This window comes from Maniola hyperantus, chromosome 4, assembly GCF_902806685.2.
Source record: "Maniola hyperantus chromosome 4, iAphHyp1.2, whole genome shotgun sequence".
In the NCBI taxonomy this organism is placed as follows: Eukaryota; Metazoa; Arthropoda; class Insecta; order Lepidoptera; family Nymphalidae; genus Maniola; species Maniola hyperantus.
In genome coordinates this window covers 4,380,537-4,405,704 of record NC_048539.1, presented here as the reverse complement: position 1 = coordinate 4,405,704, position 25,168 = coordinate 4,380,537, and the positions used below count along the sequence as shown (strand labels likewise).

General features: G+C 38.3%; 1 protein-coding gene and 2 long non-coding RNA genes across 6 annotated transcripts in view; 1 reads left to right on the top strand and 2 right to left on the bottom strand.

Moving 5' to 3' along the window:
• LOC117981976 (maternal protein pumilio-like) overlaps window positions 1-17,282 on the top strand; it is an 82,963-nt gene extending 65,681 nt beyond the window's left edge. For 2 of the 3 annotated variants that reach the window (XM_034968249.2, XM_069509773.1), the window contains 6 exons: window positions 2,246-2,423; window positions 3,390-3,490; window positions 9,693-9,885; window positions 11,977-12,145; window positions 15,213-15,371; window positions 15,596-17,282. In XM_034968249.2, coding sequence (XP_034824140.2) covers window positions 2,246-2,423; window positions 3,390-3,490; window positions 9,693-9,885; window positions 11,977-12,145; window positions 15,213-15,371; window positions 15,596-16,225 — 1,430 coding nt within the window. In that variant the 3' untranslated portion in view covers window positions 16,226-17,282. The remainder of the gene's footprint in view (window positions 1-2,245; window positions 2,424-3,389; window positions 3,491-9,692; window positions 9,886-11,976; window positions 12,146-15,212; window positions 15,372-15,595) is intronic. The other variant, XM_069509775.1, reaches the window with a different exon arrangement.
• Window positions 17,283-17,895: 613 nt separating this feature from the next.
• LOC138402233 (uncharacterized) lies at window positions 17,896-20,585 on the bottom strand. The gene is made up of 3 exons (XR_011236643.1): window positions 19,775-20,585; window positions 19,048-19,239; window positions 17,896-18,500 (listed from the first exon to the last, which is right to left on the bottom strand). It is a non-coding gene; the product is annotated as an uncharacterized lncRNA (long non-coding RNA).
• Window positions 20,586-23,324: 2,739 nt separating this feature from the next.
• LOC138404791 (uncharacterized) lies at window positions 23,325-25,064 on the bottom strand. Of its 2 annotated transcripts, none has more exons than XR_011238585.1 (2): window positions 25,050-25,064; window positions 23,325-24,843 (listed from the first exon to the last, which is right to left on the bottom strand). It is a non-coding gene; the product is annotated as an uncharacterized lncRNA (long non-coding RNA). The 2 variants fall into 2 exon arrangements; XR_011238584.1 differs by having other exon boundaries at window positions 24,952-25,050.
• Between the last annotated feature and the right edge of the window lie 104 nt (window positions 25,065-25,168).

The window sequence follows — 25,168 nt, the reverse complement described above, 5'->3', positions numbered from 1 at the left end:
GAACACGATAGCTCAACGAGTTGCGAAGCTGAAGTGGTAATAAGCGGATTGTACATATTTTCTACAAGAGACCTAGTCCAACAGTTGACGTCTATGGGTTGACGACGACGAAGTGTAAATTGACCGAACTGTGATTAATATTAATTAAGTCGGCGCAATCCAGCCTTTAGACTTTCCTTGCGCATACTGCGGAAACTGTCGTTAGTGTATAACTACAAATTTTATGGGAGTTGTTCCTTTAAAATACATTTAAAAAAATCACAAACCATTGAATGTGAAAAATGTGATAGTATAAAAGTGTAGACTTTATAACTCTGGCAGGTATCGTTTTTGGAACTGCCTTATTTATTATGAATAACAAATATTTCCGTCCATGACATTAATTATTTTATCTAAATATTTATAACACATTTTAAATATCTGACGCATATTTCCTACACCTTCTTAACTAAAATCTACAAAGCGGTTAGTAAAATGTACAAAGACTAAAGGAATCCCGCGACTTTGTCTGCGTAGATTTAGGTGCATAAAATCCCGTTTATCTATCTCTCTAAAAACTACTATCTCTCCGGTATAAAAAGTAATATCCGTCTCCGGGATCAAAACCATCATCAAAATCTGTTAAATGGATGGATCCGGATGGGATGTGAAAATATAACAAACAAACAGACAGACCTTTATATTAGTTTGCGTTGTTTAGCTAGGTAATGGTAATGATATTATCGTTTAACCTAATACATTAACCTATTGCGCTAGTTAAGCCACGTTTTGTCAAATCGTTTACCGGATGGGCTAGCTATCAATAACAACCTACTCATTAGAATATCGGTTACTAGAACTCAAATAAATTAAAAAGTCTGTCCGTTTATTTATATTCTTCGAATGAAGCGACTCATCATATAATATTGATCGAAGTTCTTTTGATCACCTGTAAACCCGTTTCCCCAGTATAAATTAAAACAAAATGACGTATGAATTGCGCCTGTCACACTTGTCAATGCCTACTTTGAACATTTTTTGTCGGATCACATCATACAAAATACTGTCTACAATATGTGCATGAAAATGTTTACTTTGCTTAATTAAAAATAGTGTCGAAAGACGCACGAAGAATCCATTGAATTTAAATTATTATTACTCACTACTGTTGAAAGTTATTCGTTTTCATTTATTGAGTCAATTATTATGTAGGTATTCAGTAATCGTTGTATGTGCCTACAGCGTTTTAGTAGAAAGTAAGAACATTTTCCCTTTTCCATCCCAATGTTGTTGACTTGCGATACAAGATTAAAAGTTTAACAAAAAAAAGAATACATTATAGGCAATAATTTTTGCATAACTTATGAATAATGGTTTGAGAATTGTATGTTGGAACGCATGAATATTTAGATGTTATTCAAAGTTTTCGCCTAGTTGTGTATTCAGCTTATAACATAGTAGTATAAAGTGCTGAGTTTTTTTCTATATCACGTCTATAAAATTTGAATTACGTCACTTTCACACAGTGAATTCGTATTGAGCATATAATTATGTTTTAAAATAACAAAGCGATGTCATAATTTTTAGCTGCCAAAGTTTTATCCTATCATTTATTGTAATTTTTGTTTTTACAACGCAACTGCTGGTAGACGAATATTTCTTGATATTTTTCTAACCCAAATAATGTATTTTAAGCATGCTCACTATCGAAATCTCATCTTTTGTACATAAATATAACTACATCGTTTTATTGATTGGCTTTAAAAGTACATAATACAGTACACAGTGTAGTGTACAGTATGTGTAGTGTTATATCAATAAAAATAACAAGTTTTCTTAAAATTCTTATTAGTATTATTAAATAAAGTACTACACATAGCTACATAGATTTTAATATTTTTTTATAATTTCATGTCGTTAACTTATATTGCTACTTTGGGACATGTCATTTTACATTGATGCAAAGATAGAATTAGAATCGAATTGATGAATTTGAAAAAGAATTGTTTCCGTAGCTTTAGAATGTTAGAGCACTAGAGACACGCCGAGCCGTCAGTCGACTAACGTCCTGTATAATAATTTAGTTTATATAGTTGTTCAGTATTAAATTGTTCATTTTATCTGCTCTCAAATGAACAAGTATAGATATGTGTAAATAGCAAAGAATCGATCAGATTTGTACATAGCGGTGTACAGAGATAGTGGGGCACGCGGCGGGCGGAGAGCAGGAGAGCGGACTGTGGAGCGCGGAGGTATGTTGTTGCAGGCGCAGGCGTGGGCGCGCGGCGCGACTCGCTGGAGTTCGGCGGCGGGCCGGCGGGCGCGCTGCAGGAGTACGCGCGCAAGTGGGGGCCGTCGCCGCTGTCGCCGCCGCTGGGCGCGCTCGGGCCCGTTGGCCTGCGCCCTGTGTCCGCCGCGCCCGGCGCCGAGACCGCCAAGTACAGGTGCCGACCGCGACCGACACGCGCGACACGTCCAACACGTCCAACAAACACTACATAATCGCGGTTCGAGTCAAACTAAACGCGCGGCCGGGATTTCATTTTTGAAAATGAGTAGGCTCAAGGTTTTTTATCATTATGGCTAAACCCGACCAAGCTACGCTTCGTTGTGGCTCAGTCGATATTAAAATTAGGGAAGGAAATCATACCCGTTCCTGTGGGAACTTCGGGATAAAAAAGTACATGAATATTAAATACACTCTTATAGAAATGCAATGTGTTGTGTACAAATTTCAAGTCAATCCATCGATCACTTTTTGAGTTGCGGACACCATCATACGGAAGCTGAATTTTTATAGAGGTTTCAGATTATGTAGTAGTAAGTAAAAAATTATAGAGCATTTGTTCTGTGTCACTGAGTACTTGGTACTGTAAAACACTTCGATAAAAGATGGCGACCGCAGAACAGCTGTTTTGTTAGGGCGTCCGAAACAAGATCTGAAATTAATTACTCTCAAATGCGTCTAAAGAAGTTTTACTAAAGTAAGTCAAAAAATGTATAAATTACGAAGTATTAGTCATGACTCGTAAACTGGTGTTTGTGATAACTATCAGTTTGAATATTGAACGTTTGTGGTCTGCGATAACTCACAAGCTTGAGGAACTCGGAGCTCTTCGGAATCATAGTATTTTTGGCGAATGGTGTTTCGCAGTGCGTGTCGCGTGTGACGTGCATTCCGAAGTGTAACTTTGTAAATAGCTTTGTAAAATTGATTGTACAAGTCTGCCTACTATATACTCGTGTACAGTTGTTCTGATGTTAATTACATCTAGGTTTATGCATGCACATTTGATTTAACATTTCACATTGTCATTATAAATTAAAATATTATAGAGTCCGTGAACACCATAGCTACGCGGAATACGCGCGTACTGCATGATACGAACAGTTGTTTGTTTGTTTTACAGAACCGTCAGCAATTTAGCGCAAGGCTTAACATCGAATGGTGGAATGTTCGGATCATCATCATCGTTATTGAGCAAACTTAGTGGAGTCGGAACTATCTCAGGTTGGTACGGCATTAGATCGATGTATTTACAGTTATCCACAAACCGTTTGACACTTACCTGTTATTGACGATAGAATTATACAGAGGCGCCCCATAAAACCTAGTTACCTATTTGGAGAATGCTATCCTATTATACGTCTGAAATCTAAAACAGTCAAATAGTTTGCATCTAAATTAACTAGGTGATTAATTGAATATATAATTACTATAACTTTTTAAAACAAATTGCGATGTTGTTGCACTTTTTGTAACAGAATTTTTTCAATCCATACTAATATTATAAATGCGAAAGTGTGTCTGTCTGTCTATCTGTCTGTCTGCTAGCCTTTCAAGGCCATCCGTTCAACCGATTTTGACGAAATCCCGGAAAATCAAAAAGTTCCCACGGGATTTTATAAACCTTAATTCACGCGGACGAAGTCGCGGGCATCATCTAGTAATTAATAAACAGAGGCGCCCTATAAAATTATATATAGTCTGCGACAAGGTTGAGATCGCAATCGGTGTATAAGGCGGGAGTACGCCCCGCACACCCGCACGTCACCCACGCTCCCGCACGTCACCCACGCTCGCCCGCACCGGGTTAGTGCAGGGGCTGTGTGGGTATGCGGGGCGATCCCTCCCCGATTGCTATTTCAACCTGTTGCTTACTATACCTATTTGCAGAATGCTATCCCATTATGTAGGTACGTATATGAGCTAAAACAGTAAAAGTGCACCTAGATTAACAAAGTGAATGATTTGATTGTATACGTCTACAATAACTTGTTTAACAACAAAATTACACCGTTGTTACTTTATTATAAAATAACTTCTTAAATATTTAAAAAAAACAGGCGAATTGAAGAATGCTAACCTATTGTATGAAACCTTATTATACTTATGAAATCTGAAACAGTAAAATATTAACTGGAATAACTAGGTAATTAGTTTGAATACGACAACACAATAACTTGTTTATAACAAAATTGCGCTTTTCATAACATAATTTTTTCAATATCAAACCGTTACACACACGACAGACAGACAACAAAGTGATCCTATAAGGGTTCGTTTTGAGTGAAGAGTGAGATACAGAACCCTAAAAAACAGAAGTTTTTTTGTTTAAAAGTTTTTTTGTTTTGGCATTCTCCAAATAGTTGGAGAATGCCATCCTATTATAAATATAAAATCTAAAACATTAAAATAGTATCTGGAATAACGATGAGATTAATTTGAACATGACTACAATAACTTGTATATAACAAAATTGCACTGATGTTTCTCTTTTTATAACAAAACTTTTTCAATATTAAAAAAAAAACTACATGAACATTGAAACCACCCCTGAGGCTTTGCGAACGGCAACCGGAACTATGAAATTCGGGACAAATTCCCACAATCCTAGTTTCGATTCACCATTGTACAATGTACATTTTACATCAAGCTGCTTTCGTCTATTATAGCTTTTTTTTACAAAAATTTGTTACAGACAGATTTTTGCAACAAACGATGAACATTTCGCCTGTTTGCGACGACAACGTGTTATGATTAAATGATAAAACTTACATTCAGTTCATATTGTTTCTTAATCTATGATTCTGGACGACTAAGCCCACAGAACACACCATATTTTTTAAAACTCGATATAAACTTATGTAAAGCCATTGCAAAACTTTAAATACGTTTTCTCAAAAATTAAGTTTTTAGGGTTCCGTACCTCATAAGGAAAAACGGAACCCTTATAGGATCACTTTGTTGTCTGTCGGTCTGTCAAGAAACCTACAGGGTACTTCCCGTTGACCTAGAATCATGAAATTTGGCAGGTAGGTAGGTCTTATAGCAGACATTCGGGGAAAATCTGAAAAACGTGAATTTGTGGTTACATAACACAAAAAAAAATTGTGGTCATGAACTAATAATTAGTATTTTCAATTTTAGAAGTAAGATAACTATATCAAGTGGGGTGTCATATGAAAGGTCTTCTCCTGCGCTTTCTAAAACGATTTTTATTTATTTTTATGGATCATAGTTTTTGAGTTCTGGTCTGGTGAGAGGCCTCGGCCGTGGCTAGTTACCACCCTACCGGCAAAGCCGTGCCGCCAAGCGATTTAGCGTTCCGGTACGATGCCGTGTAGAAACCAAAGGTGTATGGGTTTAGTTAAAACTGCCATACTTCTTCCAGGTTAGCCCGCTCCCACCTTAGACTGCATCGTCACTTACCATCAGGTGAGATTGCAGTCAGGGCTAACTTGTATCTAAATAAAAATAAAAATAAAGAATTATTGTGCAAAATGTCGAAAAAATACCACTATAGTACGGAACCCTCGTTGCGCGAGCCTAACTTGCACTTGGCCGGTTTTTTTTAATAACACGTAGTAGCGAACAGGCGACTTTATTCCCCTCGTAGGTACCTATAATATTATCAATCGCATGTCTTAACGCTAAGCCATGTTGCAATATTTAGACGTTACATTGCCTTATATAAACCTATATGTAGTACATGGAATGAATAACAGTTATAATAAAAATGTAGACTGGCAATTAACTCGCTAATTAAAGCGTGTTAAATGAAATCCACCAACATTTAATGGTTAGGACTTCTGCAATCTTACCACTGTAAGTTACTTGATTAGTCATTTATTTAACAGACTTAAAAACGACGCAGAATTTAATTTTCTCGATCTTGGAGTACGATCGTGAGTATATTTCCTTAAAATTTGCTTTTTTAGGGTTCCGTACCTCAAAAGGAAATAGGAACCCTTATGTAATGACTTCGATGTCTGTTAAGAAACCTATTGGGTACTTCCCGGGTTGACCAAGATTCATGAAATTTGGCAGGTAGGTAGGTCTTATAGCACACGTAAAGGGAAAATCCGAAAACCGTGAATTTGTGGTTACATCACGAAAAAAATGTGTTCATGAACAAATAATTAGTATTTTAAACTTTCAAAGCAAGATTACTATAAGAAGTGGAATACCATACGAAAGGGACATTCAAAAACAGTTTTAATGCATAATAGTTTTTGATTTATCGTACAAAATGTCGTAAAATACGACTGTAGTACGGATCCTCGGTGCGAGAGTCTGACTCGCACTTGGCCGGTTTTTTGAAATGAACATCAGTTACAGTACATTACGTCCGCCGCACTAAAGCTTTGTTCTAATATTTTGTACCTATTTGTGAATATACTAAGTAGGTATATATACTCGATTTTCAGGTTGCATAGAGGCATGAAACCCAGATAGGAAAAAAGATCGTTTGAAAAAGTTTCATATTATATTGTAATTTTTTTTTTTTAAGTTGAAAAGTCAGACTTAGTTTCCTCAAGTACTTATCAAATATGTGCATTATCAATAGGCTGAATCAAGTAAAGTATGCACTTACAAGGTTCAAAGATAAACTACCTATACAATATTATAGTTATAGTTATTAAAAACCTAACGCATCTCGTATCTTTTTAAAAAAAAATTTAAATCCCGTCATGAAGTGAGAATTATGCAACAATGCACCGGATACATATTCACTTTTTACTATTCTATTTTGTTACGGTTGAATATACTCATGCGATTGGTTTATGAGTTCTGTAGTAAAACAAGGAACCCTTTAAAACTGTTTTTAAATTGAAAACAGATTTCTGTATCTTATCACGCACGCTCTTGACCAATTAGTGTTTTAGGGTTCCGTAGTACCAACCAATCATTGACGTTTCAGAAAAAATATCCGCCAAAGTTTAAAGTAGCATTGCTTACCCTATGCGTGCGTTCTGACACGCACTCGACTAGTTTTTTAAAGTATATCTTTGTCTACAAAAAGAAGTTGCATCAGCCTATATCATTGCTTATTGTTTATTAATAACTTTTCTGTCAATGATAATTTATTACATTAAAAAAAAATTGGTCATAAGGTCACAGGGTTTTAGGTATTGTGGTATATCAATTTAAACTATAGTTTAGAATCTATAAAATAGAAACTAAAACATAATCACTTATTACCTATTTTTATTTTTATTTTATTTTATACGCGTAACAACATTCACTAAAAAAATATATTTGCTGATTGGGTTGTACAATGAATTTTAGCGTTTAAACTTAAGTCAGTGTTTTTCATTATAAATATAGAAGAATCCGGCTGTACTCACGTGTTTAGTCGACATAAGCCCGACTAGTTTCAAACCCATCCGCGGTCCTTTTTCTCAGGGACTCGGCTCAGGGACGGGGAGTGAAAAAGGATCCCGGATGGGTTCGGAACTAGTCGGCCTTACGTCGACTAAACACGTGAGTACAGCCGGATTCATCTATTTTGTACAAAGTACATAAACTCTAACGGCTGAAATTACCAATGTTGAAAGTTTAATTGAAAACGAAAAATGTAGTAGTTATATTAAAGATATTTAATACAAATAAATGTATATATAGGATTAAGAAAAAAAGGGCACCATTCGAAAACATTTCTAAATAATATCTGGTATGATGGCAGACACACTAATACACATATAGTATACTAATAGAAAAGATTATTATTAATCCCTATAGGCCTGTTAGTCTTATTATTATTATTATAAACAAAATAAAAAACATAGTGACGTCGATTCTGATGTTTTTTTAAAAATTGAATTTAAAAATTAAAGACTCAAATTAAATTTAGTTTGTCTGTCCTTCCTTATGTTCCTTTCTTACCTTACCTATGTAAGGTAAGAAAAAGATCCGAATACTTTAAAGTTGCTGCTTGCGCTCAGTAACAGTACTACTGTATGATTTAACAAAAAATGCCAGCCTCTCTATACCACGTTCTAAATCTAGAACATGGTATAGGGTAAGTAAGGTGGTCATAGTCTAGGGACTAATAAAAGTAATATTAAAAACCATCCTGGCGTCTTAAGATGCTGGAGAAAACAAAATGGTATGAAACAAATACGTCATATTATATTATCTCATCTGATTTTGAACTCCTGAATATTTTTCTACGCTGATCATTCCATGCACATTTCATAATAATTGTTGTACGTACATCTCACACATAACTATGTACTTAACAAATTGGCTTCTTATCTTCTAAATATATTGACTGACTGACTGACCTATTTAACGCACGGATAGGGCTAAAATTTGGCATGCAGATAGCTTCTTCTTCTTCACTCGGGGCTGGTTTCCGCACTTAAACGTTTCCGTCTGTTGTGCGATGCAGATAGCTATTATGACGTAGCAGATAACTATTATGACGTAGCCATCTGCTAAGAAAATGTTTTTGAAAATTCAACCCCTAAGGGGGTAAAATAGGGGTTTGAAATTTGTGTAGTCCACGCGAACGAAGTTGCGGGCATAAGCAAGTTACTTATAAATCAATTACATTTTCATTGCAAGAAACCCAGTCTTTCGGGATGTTTACGTTATGGATTACTATAGCATCCAGTAGGTCGATTTCGTAAAACCTGCATCAATCATTATTACAATCTCAATTGTTGTGATTGACTGAATTTGTGCCATTCTTGTTGCAACAATGCATTGAAGCTGTTGAAGCCAATAGTGAGCGAGCGTCAACCAATCAGAGGTGATTGCGATCGTGACATTGTAGCTGTCATTCTACCGCAGTCGAGCAGCTGATAAAAAGACGCTAGATTCAGCTCTTTTCGCACAGTTAATATGGCTGTTAATCAAAGATGATTGCGATCCTCACTCTGTAAAGTCTGACGTCCACCGGAGGCACGAATCAAGCCAAAACGCGGCGACTGTTTGTTGAGGCGACAAGCGATTTGACTCAGCGCACCACGGCGCGTTTCTGATGGATGCAACTCTATAGTAAATGTATTTTTTTTGCAAAATAAGCCTGCGCGCTTGACGATCATCAGTACCCTAGTTATAAATGCGAAAGTGTGTTTGTTTGTTCTTCAATCACGTCGCAACGGTGCAACGGATTGACGTGATTTTTGATAGTTTAAGACCTGGAGAGTGACATGGGCTTTTTGTTTTGGAAAATCAAAGAGTTCCCACGGGATTTAAAAAAACCAAATTCCACGCGGGCATTAGCTAGTGCTTAATAAAAAGCAGTGATGAGGTTTAGGTAGGTAGGTTTAGGTGGCGAATGATTGCCTAGCCTAGTGGACGCCAGGCTATTAACTCAAATCACGGCGATAGGCCTACAGTATTCAAGATCCGTATCCGTATATTCAGTATTGATGTTTTCGTACCAGGAGGTTTCATGTTTTTGTTTTTTTGTTTCCAGAACTAGTGGGCGGAGGCGTGGGCGGCGTGGGGGTGGGCGTGGGGTCGGTGGGTGCGCTGGCGGCGGGCGACAAACCGGCGGCGGGGCGCTCGCGCCTACTGGAGGATTTCCGCAACAACCGCTTCCCCAATCTGCAGCTGCGGGACCTGGCCAACCACATCGTAGAATTCTCACAGGACCAGCACGGCTCTAGGTAAATTTATAAATAAACAAAATTGAACTTAAATAGATTTTTATTTCAGGCATTTATATAATCCGTAGGTATTGTGTTAGTCAGTCTCCCAATCCACACTTGGCCGGCGTGGCGGACTATGCCCAAACTCTTCTCATTCTGAGAAACGAGCTGCGCAACAAGAGTAACAGATCTTTTTTCGGACGGAAATAATCTTCCAACGTCAAACCGAACAAGCTGTCGATCCTGTACCGAGGTAATATTGACATTATCGCAACGTGTGTCATCATCGTGATCATGATCAACACATCGCCAGCCACATCTTCCATAGTCCGCCACGCTGGCCAAGTGCAGATTAGCAGATTTCACACACCTTTGAGAACATTGTGGGAACTCTCAGGCATGCAGATGTTTACGACGTTTTCCTCCACCGTCAAAGCAAGTGATATTTAATTGCTTAAAACGCACATATAACTCCGAAAAGTTGGAGGTCTGGGCCCGGAATTGAACCCCTGACCTCCCGAATAGCAGGTGGACTTCATAACCACTAGGCCAACACGGTTCTTGCTATGTATGTAGGTATTTGACAGTATAAATCTGCGATACCAAAATCGCGATACAGTATTGATAGTGTAACATCTCCCTTTGGTGAGGATCCAGGTTTCTTACTGTGATCACACCATATTAGGAATATCATCATCATCATTAACCCATTACCGGCCCACTTTACTGATCACGGGTCTCCTCTCAGATTGAGAAGGGTTTAGGCCATAGTCTGCCACGCTGGTCCAATGCGGATTGGCAGACTTCACACACCTTTGAGAACATGATGATTTCCTCACGATGTTTTCCTTCACCCGGTAAAGAAAGTGATATTTAATTGTTTTAAAATATTGATAGTGCAACATCCCCTTTGGCGAGAATCTAGGTGTTCTAACCGCGATACCAGCATATAAGAAATATATGACTAATAAAATCTACACTAATATTATATAAATGCGAAAGTGTGTTCCTTCACGTTCAACTAAGCAACCAATCGACTTTATTTTTGGCATAGAGATAGTTAAAAGGACGGAGAGTATCATAGCATACTTTTATCCCGGAAAATCAAAGAGTTCCACAGGATTTTTAAAAACCTAAATCCACGCGGTCGCGGGCATGAGCTAGTAAACCATATTATTTCTATCGTACCACAGGCACTAACAATAAACACTAGTAAATAAAGTGCAATTAACACTAAAATATTTATGTCTTAGAAGGTAATAATTACGCAAATGTGTATTATTATTTACGATGCGATTACGGTTTGTTCCTAGACTACAATACAATTAAAGTCAATACACATAATATAATTATTAAGAGAAAAATGCCTATACACATTGTTAACTATATTATATTTGAGTGTACTTTTATGGTAATTTAGAGCTATTTAAAAAACCCCCGATTACTTTAGAATTCTAAGTTTAAAACACCTAAGTACTTCATAACTTAACACTTAACACATCAGTACCCTTATTATAAATGCGAAAGTGTGTTTGTTGTTTTGTCCTTCAATCACGTCGCAACGGTGCAATCCGTTGATTGACGTGATTTGCATGGGTATAGATAAAGACCTGGAGAGTGACATAGGCTACCTTTTATCCCGGAAAATCAAAGTGTTCCCACGGAATTTTTTTAAAAACCTACTTCCACGGGGACGAAGTTGCGGGCAATAGCTAGTAAGTGATAAAATCCTGTAAATGTCTGGTGTTTATTATAAACTTCATAAGTCAATCAACACGGTTTCATAAAGATTTGTTCATAATATATGTAGAAGGTACATGAATCGTTCAGGAGGCTGAATTATTTGTTTTCAAACACTCGCGTCAGCCACGTGCATTCATTTCAACTGGCATCTTATTAAATAAATTATATTAATGTTAGCCAGTCAGTCTTTACGTTTGTTCTTTACATGTGTTTTCGCGCGTTCTTCATTCGATTGAGTTGAAACTTTGTGAACTTGTTGTCGGCACTTGCGTCAAGATTACTGCCATCAACGTACACTGGGTATAATGTACATGTAGCGCATGAACCGCATAAGCTAGTGTGTTTCATATTTTTTTATCATTGCAGGTTTATACAACAAAAACTGGAAAGAGCAACAGTTCAAGAAAAACAGATGGTGTTCAATGAAATAATCGGTTCAGCGTATAGCCTAATGACAGATGTATTTGGAAATTATGTAATTCAGAAGTTCTTCGAGTTTGGCACCACGGAACAGAAAACGACGTTAGCGCAAAAGGTAACACCCATTTATCATTCACTACCAACCCATACTATACATGCCAAAGTTTGTTTATTTATTTATTTGTTTACCTTCTATCACGTCGCAAGGCAGCAACGGATCGACGTGATTTTTGTATGTGTACAGTTAAAGACCTGGAGAGTGACAGACTACCTTTTATCCTGGAAAATCAGAGTTCCCACGGGATTTGTAGAAACCTAAACCCACGCGGACGCAGTCGCGGGAATAAGCACAAGATAAATAATATACAAACATTCCATTTTATGAAGTAATAAAACTAGAATTCATTTTGAAGTTAATTAATCTCACTAATATTATAAATGCAAAAAGTGTGTTTGTTTGTTGTCCTCCAATCACGATATTACGGAGCATCGGATCGACATGATTTTTAGGGTTCCGTACCTCAAAAGGAAAAACGGAACCATTATAGGATCCTGTCTATCTGTCTGTCTGTCTGTCTGTCAAGAAACCTACAGGGTACTTCCCGTTGACCTAGAATCATGAAATTTGGCAGGTAGGTAGGTCTTATAGCAGACATTCGGGGAAAAATCTGAAAACTGTGAATTTGTGGTTACATGACCACAAAAAAAATTAATTTGTTGTCATGAACTAAAAAATAGTATTTTCAATTTTCGAAGTAAGATAACTATATGAAGTGGGGTATCATAAGAAAGGGCTTCACCTGTGCATTCTAAAACAGATTTTTATTTATTTTATGCATCATTGTTTTTGAATTATCGTGGAAAAGGTCAAAAAAACCCGACTGTAGTACGGAACCCTCATTGCGCGAGCCGGACTCGCACTTGGCCGGTTTTTTACATACATAGATGTAGATACCTGTAAGCATAGGCTACTTTTTTATCCCGGAAAATTAAAAGAGTCCCCACGAAATAAAAAAAACCTAGATCCACGCGGACGGAGTCACGCATAAGTTAGATAGCAAATAACTTTGCAGTCAGTGATTTAACGTTATATGTTATGTACCTGATATGCAGTGATATAACTGTAACAGATATGTGTATATTACATACTTACATAAGGCACTGCTTACGCTTTAATGAATTGAAGCTGTTAATATCGTTACATAATTTATTTAACGAATACAATGCTTTTATTTGAAATGTTTTGAGGAAAATCCATATTATTAATCTTTAATCTAAATATATAAAAGGATTGACTGACTGACGATCTATCAACGCACAGCTTAAACTACTTGACGGAGCGGGCTGAAATTTGGCATGTAGCTATTATGACGTAGGCATCCACTGAGAAAGGATTTTTGAAAATTCTACCCCTAAGTCGCGAGCATAAGCTAGTGTTATAATAATTGGGAATTGGTATCTGCCTGATGTTTTCACGGCCCATGCATTTAATATTTTGACTAGAGGTGCCACGCTTGCAGACAGACGTAGAGTATTTTTTATTCAAGAAAATCAAAGAGTTTCCACAGGATAGTCCCAAGCCGCGCTGAGTTCGTATTTGTTCAGGCTAATCTTAGAAACTACTGACGGATCTTTTTCTCCAATAGAGTTAAGAGATAGGTTCGTTCTAAAAAGGATTTAGGTTATATGCTATTACCGAACCAGTGGTAGATGCATCCGACTATTCGTAAGTACTTGTAAAAGTTTATTCGAATAAAAAAGAATAAGAAAGATTTATTTATTTATTGGTAATGTTGAAAATTCTGAGTAAAGATGTGCACGCACTAGAGCGGCTGGAGAGAATGTTGTGAAGCGCAGCGTAGCGACGCGCAGTACAGGGACGCTAGTGCGATATACCCAGCGGGGCGGCGCGTTGCTTCAGTAATAAGATACACGCGCATCGTGTTAAGTATTGAACGTACCGGCATGATAGACCTCAAATAAATAACGTAGTTTTAATTTTTGGCACATGACGTGTTCCTTATGCTTTTAGAAGTATATCCTCAAAAGTCCCAACCCCTAGGATGTTGGCTTCCCCTCTTCACTGTCGCTCATCTTGCGACGTTGTTGCTTGTTGTTGTATCGACGCGCGGCCTGAAGTGACGCGCCCTGCAGTGCAGCGCAGCGCAGCTCAGCTCAGGTGCGTGGGCACCTTTAAGTAAAAAAAATTGTCCCATCTGAGAGCTTCCGTGGCGTGCGCTGCGTAAATATTTAGTAACACTAAAACAATGTATTATAGGATAGTTCCTCTCAAGCTACCCGTGCAAAACCGGGGCGGGTCGCTAGCTATATATAATAAGGGCATTGGGGCATTTTTTATCGATGTCAAGTTGACCGCCAACTTTACCGTGACCTTGGAAACCGGCACTTCGAAAAGTACCTAAATTTGAAGATTTCTAAAGATCCTTATCATTTGTATATACATTGTAATAAACCGTAGCTAGCTTAATACATAGGTAATGTACTGTATAGAACGTTTAATCTCAGTACGCTTAGTACGAGATTTTATGTCTCACCAACGTTGATAGTATTTGAGTGTCGAAAACCTTCCGCATTTTAGTAAACTGGATTTTAATTGCCTTGTTTTAAAGCTCAAGTTTGTCTACATATGTACAGCAAGCGCTCCAAGCAGAAACGTTGCGAAATTAAAATCAGTGGCATTGAATTTTTGACTTTAATTCAAGGCTTTTTAGGTCCGAGGTATTTTACTTTGACGGTATTGTGTTTCGACTCGCGAATTCTAGCAACGTTTGGTGAGGCGTAAAATCTTATGCTAAGCGTACTGTTGGCTTGTCTTTACGGTGCCAACAAGTCGCACCATTTAGATGATGCCCGCGACTTCGTCCGCGTCGATTTGGTCCTTCTAAAATCCTGTGGGAACTTCTTTAATTTCTGGGATAAATAGTACCCTATGCCCATCTCCAGGATGTTATCCGTACCTAAGAGATGAAACCCGTAACTTAATTAACGTGGATTTAGGTTTTCAAGAATTCCGTGGGACCAAAAGTAGCTTATGTCTTGTGTTCAGATTGGACTACTTGTGCGCGCACTATACACAATCCTTTTTCTTGGCGCAAACTGTAAAGACCAAAGTTACTCCCACCAGGCTCATGCGTGTTGCATGTCGTGACTTGTTGTTGCAGGTGCGCGGGCACGTGCTGGCACTGGCGCTGCAGATGTACGGCTGCCGCGTCATCCAGAAGGCGCTGGAGTCCATCCCCGCTGAGCAGCAGCAGGAGGTGGTGCGCGAGCTGGACGGGCACGTGCTCAAGTGCGTCAAGGACCAGAACGGCAACCATGTAGTGAGTATACCCATTACTTAAAAAGTAACACTTGCACATGAATAAAGTATCTATAGAGTCAGAAATCATCTATTGTGCGGTAACAATGCTGCAAATTCGAATACAGACTGAAGCAGCATTCAGGTTAACTCAGGAGACTTTTCTAGTCTGTTGCCTTAATTTCACAAATTGACATAATATGACATACAAAACAGTATGTAAAACTTTGGATTGTTCACTTGCAGGTACAAAAGTGCATAGAGTGCGTGGAACCGACGGCGCTGCAGTTCATCATCAACGCGTTCGCGGGGCAGGTGTACGCGCTGTCCACGCACCCGTACGGCTGCCGCGTGATCCAGCGCATCCTGGAGCACTGCACGGGCGAGCAGACGGCGCCCGTGCTGGGCGAGCTGCACGCGCACGCCGACCAGCTGATCCAGGACCAGTACGGCAACTACGTGGTGCAGCACGTGCTGGAGCACGGCGCGGCCGAGGACCGCGCGCGGCTCGTGGCGGGCGTGCGCGGCAAGGTGCTGCAGCTGTCGCAGCACAAGTTCGCGTCCAACGTGGTGGAGAAGTGCGTGTCGCACGCCACGCGCACGGAGCGCGCGCTGCTCATCGACGAGCTGTGCGGCTTCAACGACAACGCGCTGCACGTGATGATGAAGGACCAGTACGCCAACTACGTGGTGCAGAAGATGATCGACGTGGCCGAGCCCACGCAGCGCAAGGTGCTGATGCACAAGATCCGGCCGCACGTGGGCTCGCTGCGCAAGTACACGTACGGCAAGCACATCATCGCCAAGCTGGAGAAGTTCTTCATGAAGGCGCCCGAGCTTGGCCCCATTGGGCCGCCGCCGCCCGCCGGCTTGTAGTCGCCGTAAGAGTATTAGCGTCGCGGGGCGGGCCGACGCGACGGCGCGGGTATCCCCGCCTATTATAAATTTTGTGAATATTGCGATTGTACATTTGTAACTATAGAGCTCGCCGCCTCGCGGCACGGCCTGTACATATAGCGGCAGACTGATGTACAGAAGATACGATACTGTAACTGTAACTAACCATAGTTGTACAGCGTCGACGCCGAAGGTGCTCGGCCGTCGCGTCGCCGCGGCCCGCGACCCCGCGACCCCGCGTCTCTAGCTGTAAGTGTTCTAGTATTATTCGTTGTTCGTATGAATCTATGTATAAATATTTGAACGTCTCTCATCTCGTGTAATTTATGAATCGAAGGAAAGCCGCGGTCGGATGGACCCGTGCGTTTCCGTAATTTAGCTCGTTGTAGATTTAATATTAGCTGGGCTAGGGGACCTTGAATCTTCGAAGTTACGCCGCGGGCAGTTCTAGACAATCGGCACTATAGTCGTGATTATGTTAAAGTTATGTTGTAGTGTTCAAGTCGAGCTCTCGTTTAAGTTTAAAACCGGCTTAAATCGTACATAGCTTATCGAATAATTTAGCGCCGGAGTGTATAGTTTGATTATAATTTTGTGAAAATGATATTTTTGTATATTTTAATGTAACGTATAACTTAAGTTATTGGCGGCGCCGAGTGGGCGACGCCGTAGGGTATAGTGATGATTGTAGAGCTGGCGGCGCGAGGTCCGCTGCCGCGACCGGTTGCACTCACAAGCGTAGCTGCTCCTCATTCCCCTCTGTAATTATTTTATAGGAAGCATAGTTTCCTACGACACCTCAGATTTTTTACGTCTAGATGTAATTGAAAATAAAATTATTGTATATGGCTGTACAAAAATGTTACAAAATGATTTGTAAAACCTGTAATGTGATGGAATGAGGCGGGGCGGCGGGAGCGGCGCGCGCGCGGCTCCGGCCGCCCCGTCGTAGGTTGTACTAGATAACATTTATATGATGATCCATCTATTTAGACATTAATTAATAAAGCATTTCTGTAATAATATTACAAAGAAATTGTAGTTTTATTATACTTATCCTCGAAGCATGACCAAACTTCACGGCGGAACAAGGTACTTGTGCTTGTTATGAAAGCGCCGCCGTCTGCAAATTGCAGTTATGGAGTTGACGCAAAAGCGCTGTCGGGGCGTGCAAGTCTAGTACAGGCACACTTCACGTTGACTGCACGCGTTATTCCGCGGGGTGTTTACGTAAAAAGTTGCAGTAGCGACAGCAGTAGCAATGGGACAGTTTATTTGCTGTCTCTCTTCTTTCTTGCTTTGTGGCTATTGCTGTCTCGTCAATGATTGCGTTAACGCCTGTCGCGAGATACGTTAAGAGATATAAGAAATGGTTTAACGTCATCCCAGCAAAAAACTGAATATCATCGAAGTGTTATGACGCACAAATTTAATTTTAGCACGCACATTTAATTCATTTAATTAATTTTAAATTTAATTAATTCATGGACCTATTTTTTTCTCGTACGTCCATTGGGGAAAAAATGTGTAGCTGGGATGACGTATTCCTGGCAGAACGCGTTTTTTTCGAATATCTACTTATTGATTGGACGCACTTTGGCCATTGCCCAAGTGACTATGGGACTCAGTATCGCTACCAAATAAGTTGTCCACTAATAAAATAGAGCTTAATTTTTAGGATAGTTTTATTACATTTAATTACACATTTTAAAAAAATCTAAACCTCCGGATTCCGCAGAAATATGGTGAAGAACGACCTCCGAAATTAGAATTTTCGAAACTGTTAATTCGCTGCTAACTTACGTTTTACTGAAATATTTCGCTTTATTAAATATATTTCTAAAGAAATCTATATTATAGAAGCCTCAATAGCTCAACAGTTAAAGGTGTGGACTGAAATCCGAAGGGTCGCCGGTTCAAACCCCACCTGTCGCACTACTGTCGTACCTACTCAGGTAGCACAAGCTTGACGCTTTCGTCCTACGTCGGCAACGATGCGGCAGCATTCTATAGAACGCGACAGGTCAAGATGACAATCGGGGTGACGTGCGGCTGTGCGGAGCGTCCCCAGCCTCATACCCCGATTGTCATCTTGACCTGTCGCATACTATGGGTATCCGCTAGCTGCGCTCTGGCATTGGTAGCACACATATAGGCACCGCGTCTAGCCGTGACGTGTAGAAGGCCTCGCGCTCACGTGGAACACCTAAGCCCGCAGCGATGCACGCGGCGTCATGCCACAGCGAGGCGTCACCTATACAGAATACATAACTATATGTTAAAAATTGCTTTTAATCAGTTTATTAAGTGAATTGAATGATGATAAGATAGGTATACACACCTCTAACTTGTGTAAGTTATGTGTGTTTTAAGCAATTAAATATCACTTTCTTTAAAGGTGAAGGAAAACATCGTGAGGAAACCTGCATGCATTCACTATACTGTCCTGAAAGATGTGTGAAGTATGCCAATCAATCCACTTGGCCAGCATGGGAGACTATGGCCCTTCTCACTCTGTAAGGAGACCCATGCTCTGTAGCGAGCCGGTGATGGGTTGATCATGATGATGATTAAGTAATTACTAGTTACAAATCGAAATAACACATACAGAATACATAACTATATGTTAAACATTGCAACATGTACAGATAATAGTTCATACAGTACAGATTGAATGTACATAGTATAGGTACTATGACTGGTAAAATACAGGTATTTAAGCGGGTAACATATCTGCATATGCCACTTCATCTGTATAGGCTGTCTAATGGGTAAGTAGTACTTTTCATTATTATACATACCAAGTGTGCAGAAATCCAACGCAGAATAATATTTCTTTCCTCAGAGTCTGAAGGCTGTGCGAGGACGTAGAGATATGCCACATGCATAACTCGCACTCTGTGTCCAAATAAAGCAGCAGGTGCTAGCCCGGCTAGGAGAGCTTTTTGTGATGAACCAAAACACTCCATGCAAATGACATGTTCATGTCAAATCTGTCAAATCATATATTTACAATATTAGATAATTTCAAAAGCATTTGCAATTCTTCTTTGATCAGTTAATTGTTTTTAATCAGTTAATTAAGTGAATAATGATAAGATACAACGACTCACACAATCAACACAAACAAAGACACAACTCAACTGTTAGTTATGGGCGTTTTAAGCAATTAAATATCACTTTCTTTAACGGTGAAGGAAAACATCGTAAGGAAACCTGTACGCTTGAGAGTTCTCCGTAATGTTCTCAAAAGGTGTTCTAACCACATTTCACGACAGTTGGTTACTTCTAATAAAACGTCGAGGCTTCGACATCACGCAAATAGCTCTAATGTAGCCCTATTTTCCATGATTTTACCGTTTTCACGTCACCTTTCTTTTCTTTCTTTCTTCTTTTTTTAAAAAGAATAACCTTAACCTATTATTTGACATATCGTCGATTCAGAATCAAGCCGAGAGTTTCCTCACTTTAGTTCACTCTGCCCTAACACTCTTATATAAACCAAATAATTATTTATTTATTACTTACCTACTGGTGCAGGTGAATTCCAAGATCCAAAAGTCGCAGTGGAGAGTCCCGGAAGGAACAAATTACCACACCGACTTGATGGATTTTCCATAACATAATAATGTGTATTATCTATGTCTACAACTAACTAGGCGTCTGTAGATTCCTAGATCACTTTGTCTAATTATTAAATAGTGATTAAACAAAAAATTAAACAGCAGTAATAGTGTTCTGTGCTTTAGCTGAACAACCACAGAGAACGAATTAAAAACAAACAATTTATTTGACATTAGGGATGTCATATCGATCCGATATCGATTTTCAAAGAATCTATTTTTGTGACAAGAAAATCGATCTACGTTCCGATTTTTGCTTCTTTATTTTAGATTGAGTTCACGCAAACAGAGTAAAAAAGAAGCAATATAAAACTAGTAAATAACTACTAAAATAAAATAAGTACATATATATGGGTAACATTGGTATAATTTTTTAAAAAAAGGGTTTTAGAATATGATTTATGTACATAAATATGTTTTTTATTGAGTAATTATTTGATGTTATTAAACAATTTACAGCATGTTCTACCTTTAATTCTATTGAACTATTGACTCACAATGTTTGACACGTTTTAAAGTTACCCGTAGCTACTTTACCAAGTTAGTTGGTCATTCATACCATTGATATCTTTTTGCCCCCTGCACTATTTATTTTTCATAAAAACGTCCAAAATTAAAAATTCGACTATAGTTGATCAAATTCAGATAGGTACCCAGAAACCGAGAAGTGTTGGGAAGAATATCAATATAATATGTATACCCTATTAGGTATTTTTTCATAACTGGTACTAACTAATTTGATTTTTAATTAAAATAATAGGTATCGAAAAAATCGAAGATATATTTTTGCGAAATAAATATTCCAGATCTCGATTTTTTTTAATCCGTTCCTCAGATTTCGATTCGAATCGATCTAAAAATCGATCTTTTTTTGAAGATTCACCATTTAGATTTGACATTCGACAACCTCTCGATTACGGTGAAATTACAGCTACAATGTCGCGATCGCAATCACCTATTTGTTGACGCTCACTATTTGCTACAATGCATTGCAATATGAATATAGTACCTACGCGACAGGTTGAAATGACAATCGGGAAGGGAACGCACTAACACCCCCCGTGTTTAATCGGTGCGTGCGAATGCGGGTGGGTGTGCGGGGCGTCCCCTCACCTCATACCCCGATTGCCATCTCAACCTGTCGCGGACTATACCATAAATTCAACCAATCAGAACTATTGTAATAATTCTATTGCTATTGTAATAACGACAGGGGCTCGATTTTGTTAATTATCTTATATTTGTATGTTATCGTTATCTGACTCTTATCTAATTTAATTAATTTTTAATTTTTATGCAATGAGTAACTAATTTCATTAATTAAGCAATTGTATCTATTAATTTAGCTGTAGATTATATTTATTAATTAGTTAATGTTAAAAGTTTGTAATGTAGGTAGCTTATTGTTAACACAATCGGAGACTTATGTAATGCTGTATATGCCTATAATTGATGATTGTAGTAGGACTGGAATTGTTTGTGACATGTTTTTAATATTTGTGAATGTTGTTACAATTTATCGTTGGCATATCTAATAAAATAAAATAAAATAAAAAAATAAAATAAAATTAATGTCCGCTACAATTGGTTGAGGCGTGCTTACTGTTGCCTATAATGCATTTGCATTGTTGCAACAAGAATACCAAAAATTCAGCCAATCACAACAATTATTGCGATTGTAATAAGGATTGATGCATGAAAGTAATAATCGGAAGTCGAAGCAAGACGTCATCATAATCGACCTAAGCTTATCGATTCCTTGATTCGCGTCACTACATGTTTTGCTAATGTCAGGAAAATGAACAAAACAACTACTTTTATTTCGGTCAGCATCAATCTTTAGAAAGAGACAAAATATCACATAGGTACGAGTGACAGCGAAAACGCTCTACAAAAAGCCGAAATATCAATAAAGGCAGATGTACATTACTTTTGGCCGCGTACTGTACGGGTCGCTCGCGTGACCGCGCGAGATACTGGACTCCTTGGCTGCGTCCTGTAGGGCGATTGTCTAAAACTTGCATCAATCATTACTACAATCTCAATTGTTGTGATTGGCTGAATTTGTGCGATTCTTGTTGCAACAATGCATTTTAGACAATAGTGAGAGCGAGCATCAACCAATCAGAGGTGATTGCAAACGTGACATTGTAGCTGTCATACGGCAATCGCGCAAGGTGCGCCATTGCCGTAGAATGATAGATGCAGGTTTTAGGCAATCGCCCTACAGGTGTCTAGCGGATTCATCCGCCCCGTTTGCCTTCGAAGTAAACGCGTGTGCGTAATCCCAGCAAAATAATGTCGAATATCTGGATTTGAGTTGGATAGATTTTTAGTGCGTAACGTCGTGTAATTGTGCGTGAAAGTTTTAAAGGAGACTGCCCACCAATGGTATCGCTATAGATATAGGTGTACACCGAAATGGTGAAATTAGTAATTCCTGTTTTTAATTTTAAAAAACATTTAAAATGTTACGAAATAAAAAAACAGCCGTATAATTAGAAACTGCACGGCTAGCATGGGCCGAAGATAAAAATTATATCCCCCGATTTTATCCACTGCACAGGAGATAACATTAATTTCTCCACCCCTCAGAGCACGGCAACAGGGGAGAGGAGAAGTTTATCCCCGTTTGACATTTCACGGGGACTCGGGGGACTATTTATCCACCGTCTATAGCATGGGGCCAAATAAAAGAAGATAAACTGTCCTTTTTTGACATTTGAGAGGGATAATTTTATCCTCGAGATTTGAGGTGGGTATAATGCTCATAGAACTTTAACTCAATTATTAAAAGATCAAAAAACATGTCTCGCGCTTTTTTTATTAGTTTGAAATAGAGAATTTAGAACGAAAATAACATGAGCACGTAATTAGTGATGGAAGTAATCCCTTTGAATTTCCCGACGCTGAGTTCCGACACTTGTTTCGGATGGACAAATATTATGTGCTGTACTTGTGCGAGCAGCTTAATGAAGCACTAAAGCCGATTAATTCGATGGATGGATTCATAAAAGTAAGTACCTAAGTACTTACCTATTACCTAAAACCATCTTGTGCAAACGAATAGGTACCTACTTAGGTAGGTAGTAGGTACCTACAAATAGGTCCTACATGCGGCTATTATCTATTTATTCTACGTCCTCACATCTATAAGACTCTTGGCAGATGGTAGTTACCAGTGAGATACAAGTCAAGGTCATGGGATGACTATTGCCCGCGACTTCATCTGTGTGGATTTAGGTTTTGAAAATCCTGTGAGAACTATTTGATTTTCCAGAATAAAAAGTAGCCGGTGTCCATCCTCGGGATGTAAGCTAACTCTGTAGGTACTAAATTTCATCTAAATCGGTTAGACTGTTGGGCTGTGAAAAGCTAGCAGACAGACAGGCAGACACACTTACGCATTTATAATATTAGTATGGATTATTGGAAATATAAAATAACACAATGACTCATTATAATAAAATCATTTATTTGAACAAAATAGGCAGGAGTCTAATTTAACAAAACAATTCTTAAATTAAAATACACACCTATATCATAGTTAAATACATAATGATACACAAACACAATAACACTTTACAAATTATAATGGTTCATCATAAGTGTTTTGTAAGAGTAAATATGTTAGCCTATTATACTTTATAGACCATTTCAGTATATCCTCTTACTCTTAATTTATTATTATTGAAAATCATTAATGTATAAATTGTATGTTTCAGAATTCCAATGGAACAACCAAAGGACAGACTAGAAAATGTAACAAATAAAGAAGTCTCACATATCTATGGATCAAACCAGACTGCTAACTGTTGCCCGACAATAAAAGGGAAAAAGGGATGGAATAATAAATACATATTTGCATTAAAATATATTTCTTTAAGTACCTATTACCTAAAACCACCTTGTGCAAACCCATCCTTATATCTACTACTACTACTACTAGGGTTCTGTAGGGTACCAATGGGACCCTATTACAGTCTCAGCTCTCCATCTGTCTGTCTCCTGAAACGTAACAGGTTAAAGTTGAAATTTTGTACTTATTTCTATTGCTGCTATAACAAAAAATAAGTTTCTTCAAAAAATAATTTTGCTTTAAGTACTCTTTCTGTGTGATTGAGTAACAAACACAAACTCTTAGGCATAATATTAGGAATACCAATTAAAACAATGCTTATTTGGATGTACACAAATCTCTGATGTTAACTTAACAGATCTAAAAGTAGTGCTATTATCCTTAAGAAAAGGAAGTAACAAGTTTAATGTTCAATCAAACCACACTGCCATAGAATAACTTCCTATATTCATAACTATTTACAAATTACAAAAATGTACATATCCTCTACTTACTTTTTATTTATTTATTGGCATTTATAGGAAAACTACTCGGGGCTATTGGTTTTATAAAGTACCCACTGTGTACAAAGTGGGTTAAACGACAGTCTCACCATAGTCCACCACCGACACTTCAAAGATTTCCTGCCATAAGATAAAAAACATTGGCTTGACATGCTTATAAAGAAATTAGGTTAGTTTAATAGCTCAAACCATACCAGCTTAACCAATTTTAAGTGATATTGAACTCTTCTCAGTGCAGTGTGCTAAACTGTTAGTTTTATCATCATCTCAAACAATAATGAAAATATTTTATGTTGATAAGATGTGTACCTAACTTACCTATTCCAATAGGTAGGTACCTAAAGTTATTTTGAGTTTGTTATACAAGACACACATTTAATAGAACTAAATTAATACACGCATCTCTCTGGCTGGCCCATTATGGAGTCTTCAGGTCCAATTCCTGTTGAGCATTTATGCCCAACAGTGATAATTAATATTGAACACTTATGTGCTCATATATGTGACCGACGGCACTATTGAGACATTTCCCGGTGGTCCTACATCCCGAGCTGCCTCATCATACTTGTCAGTCAGTGGCCAGTGCCCTTCTTCAAGTACATATTTCCATGTCTGCAAATAAAACAACAATTTATGCATTTCTTTGTCGCTAACAATATCAATATATTATCACTTCAATTTTGTGTACTGACTAACACAAATTGTCTTTGTGATACTTACTGTGATAGCTAGGAATTTCAACTATTCGATTATTTTTTAATTTGGATAATTCAAAAGTGGAGTTAGGTTAGGTAAACACAAACAATAACAATACTTACGTGCATAATCTTCTGTGAATGTTTTTAAACTATTTTACGGCTCCGGCTTCTAGCTCTTTTAAAATAAAAAGCAGCCACAGACGAGTTACGAGTAACGAAAACGAGCAAAATCAAAAGCA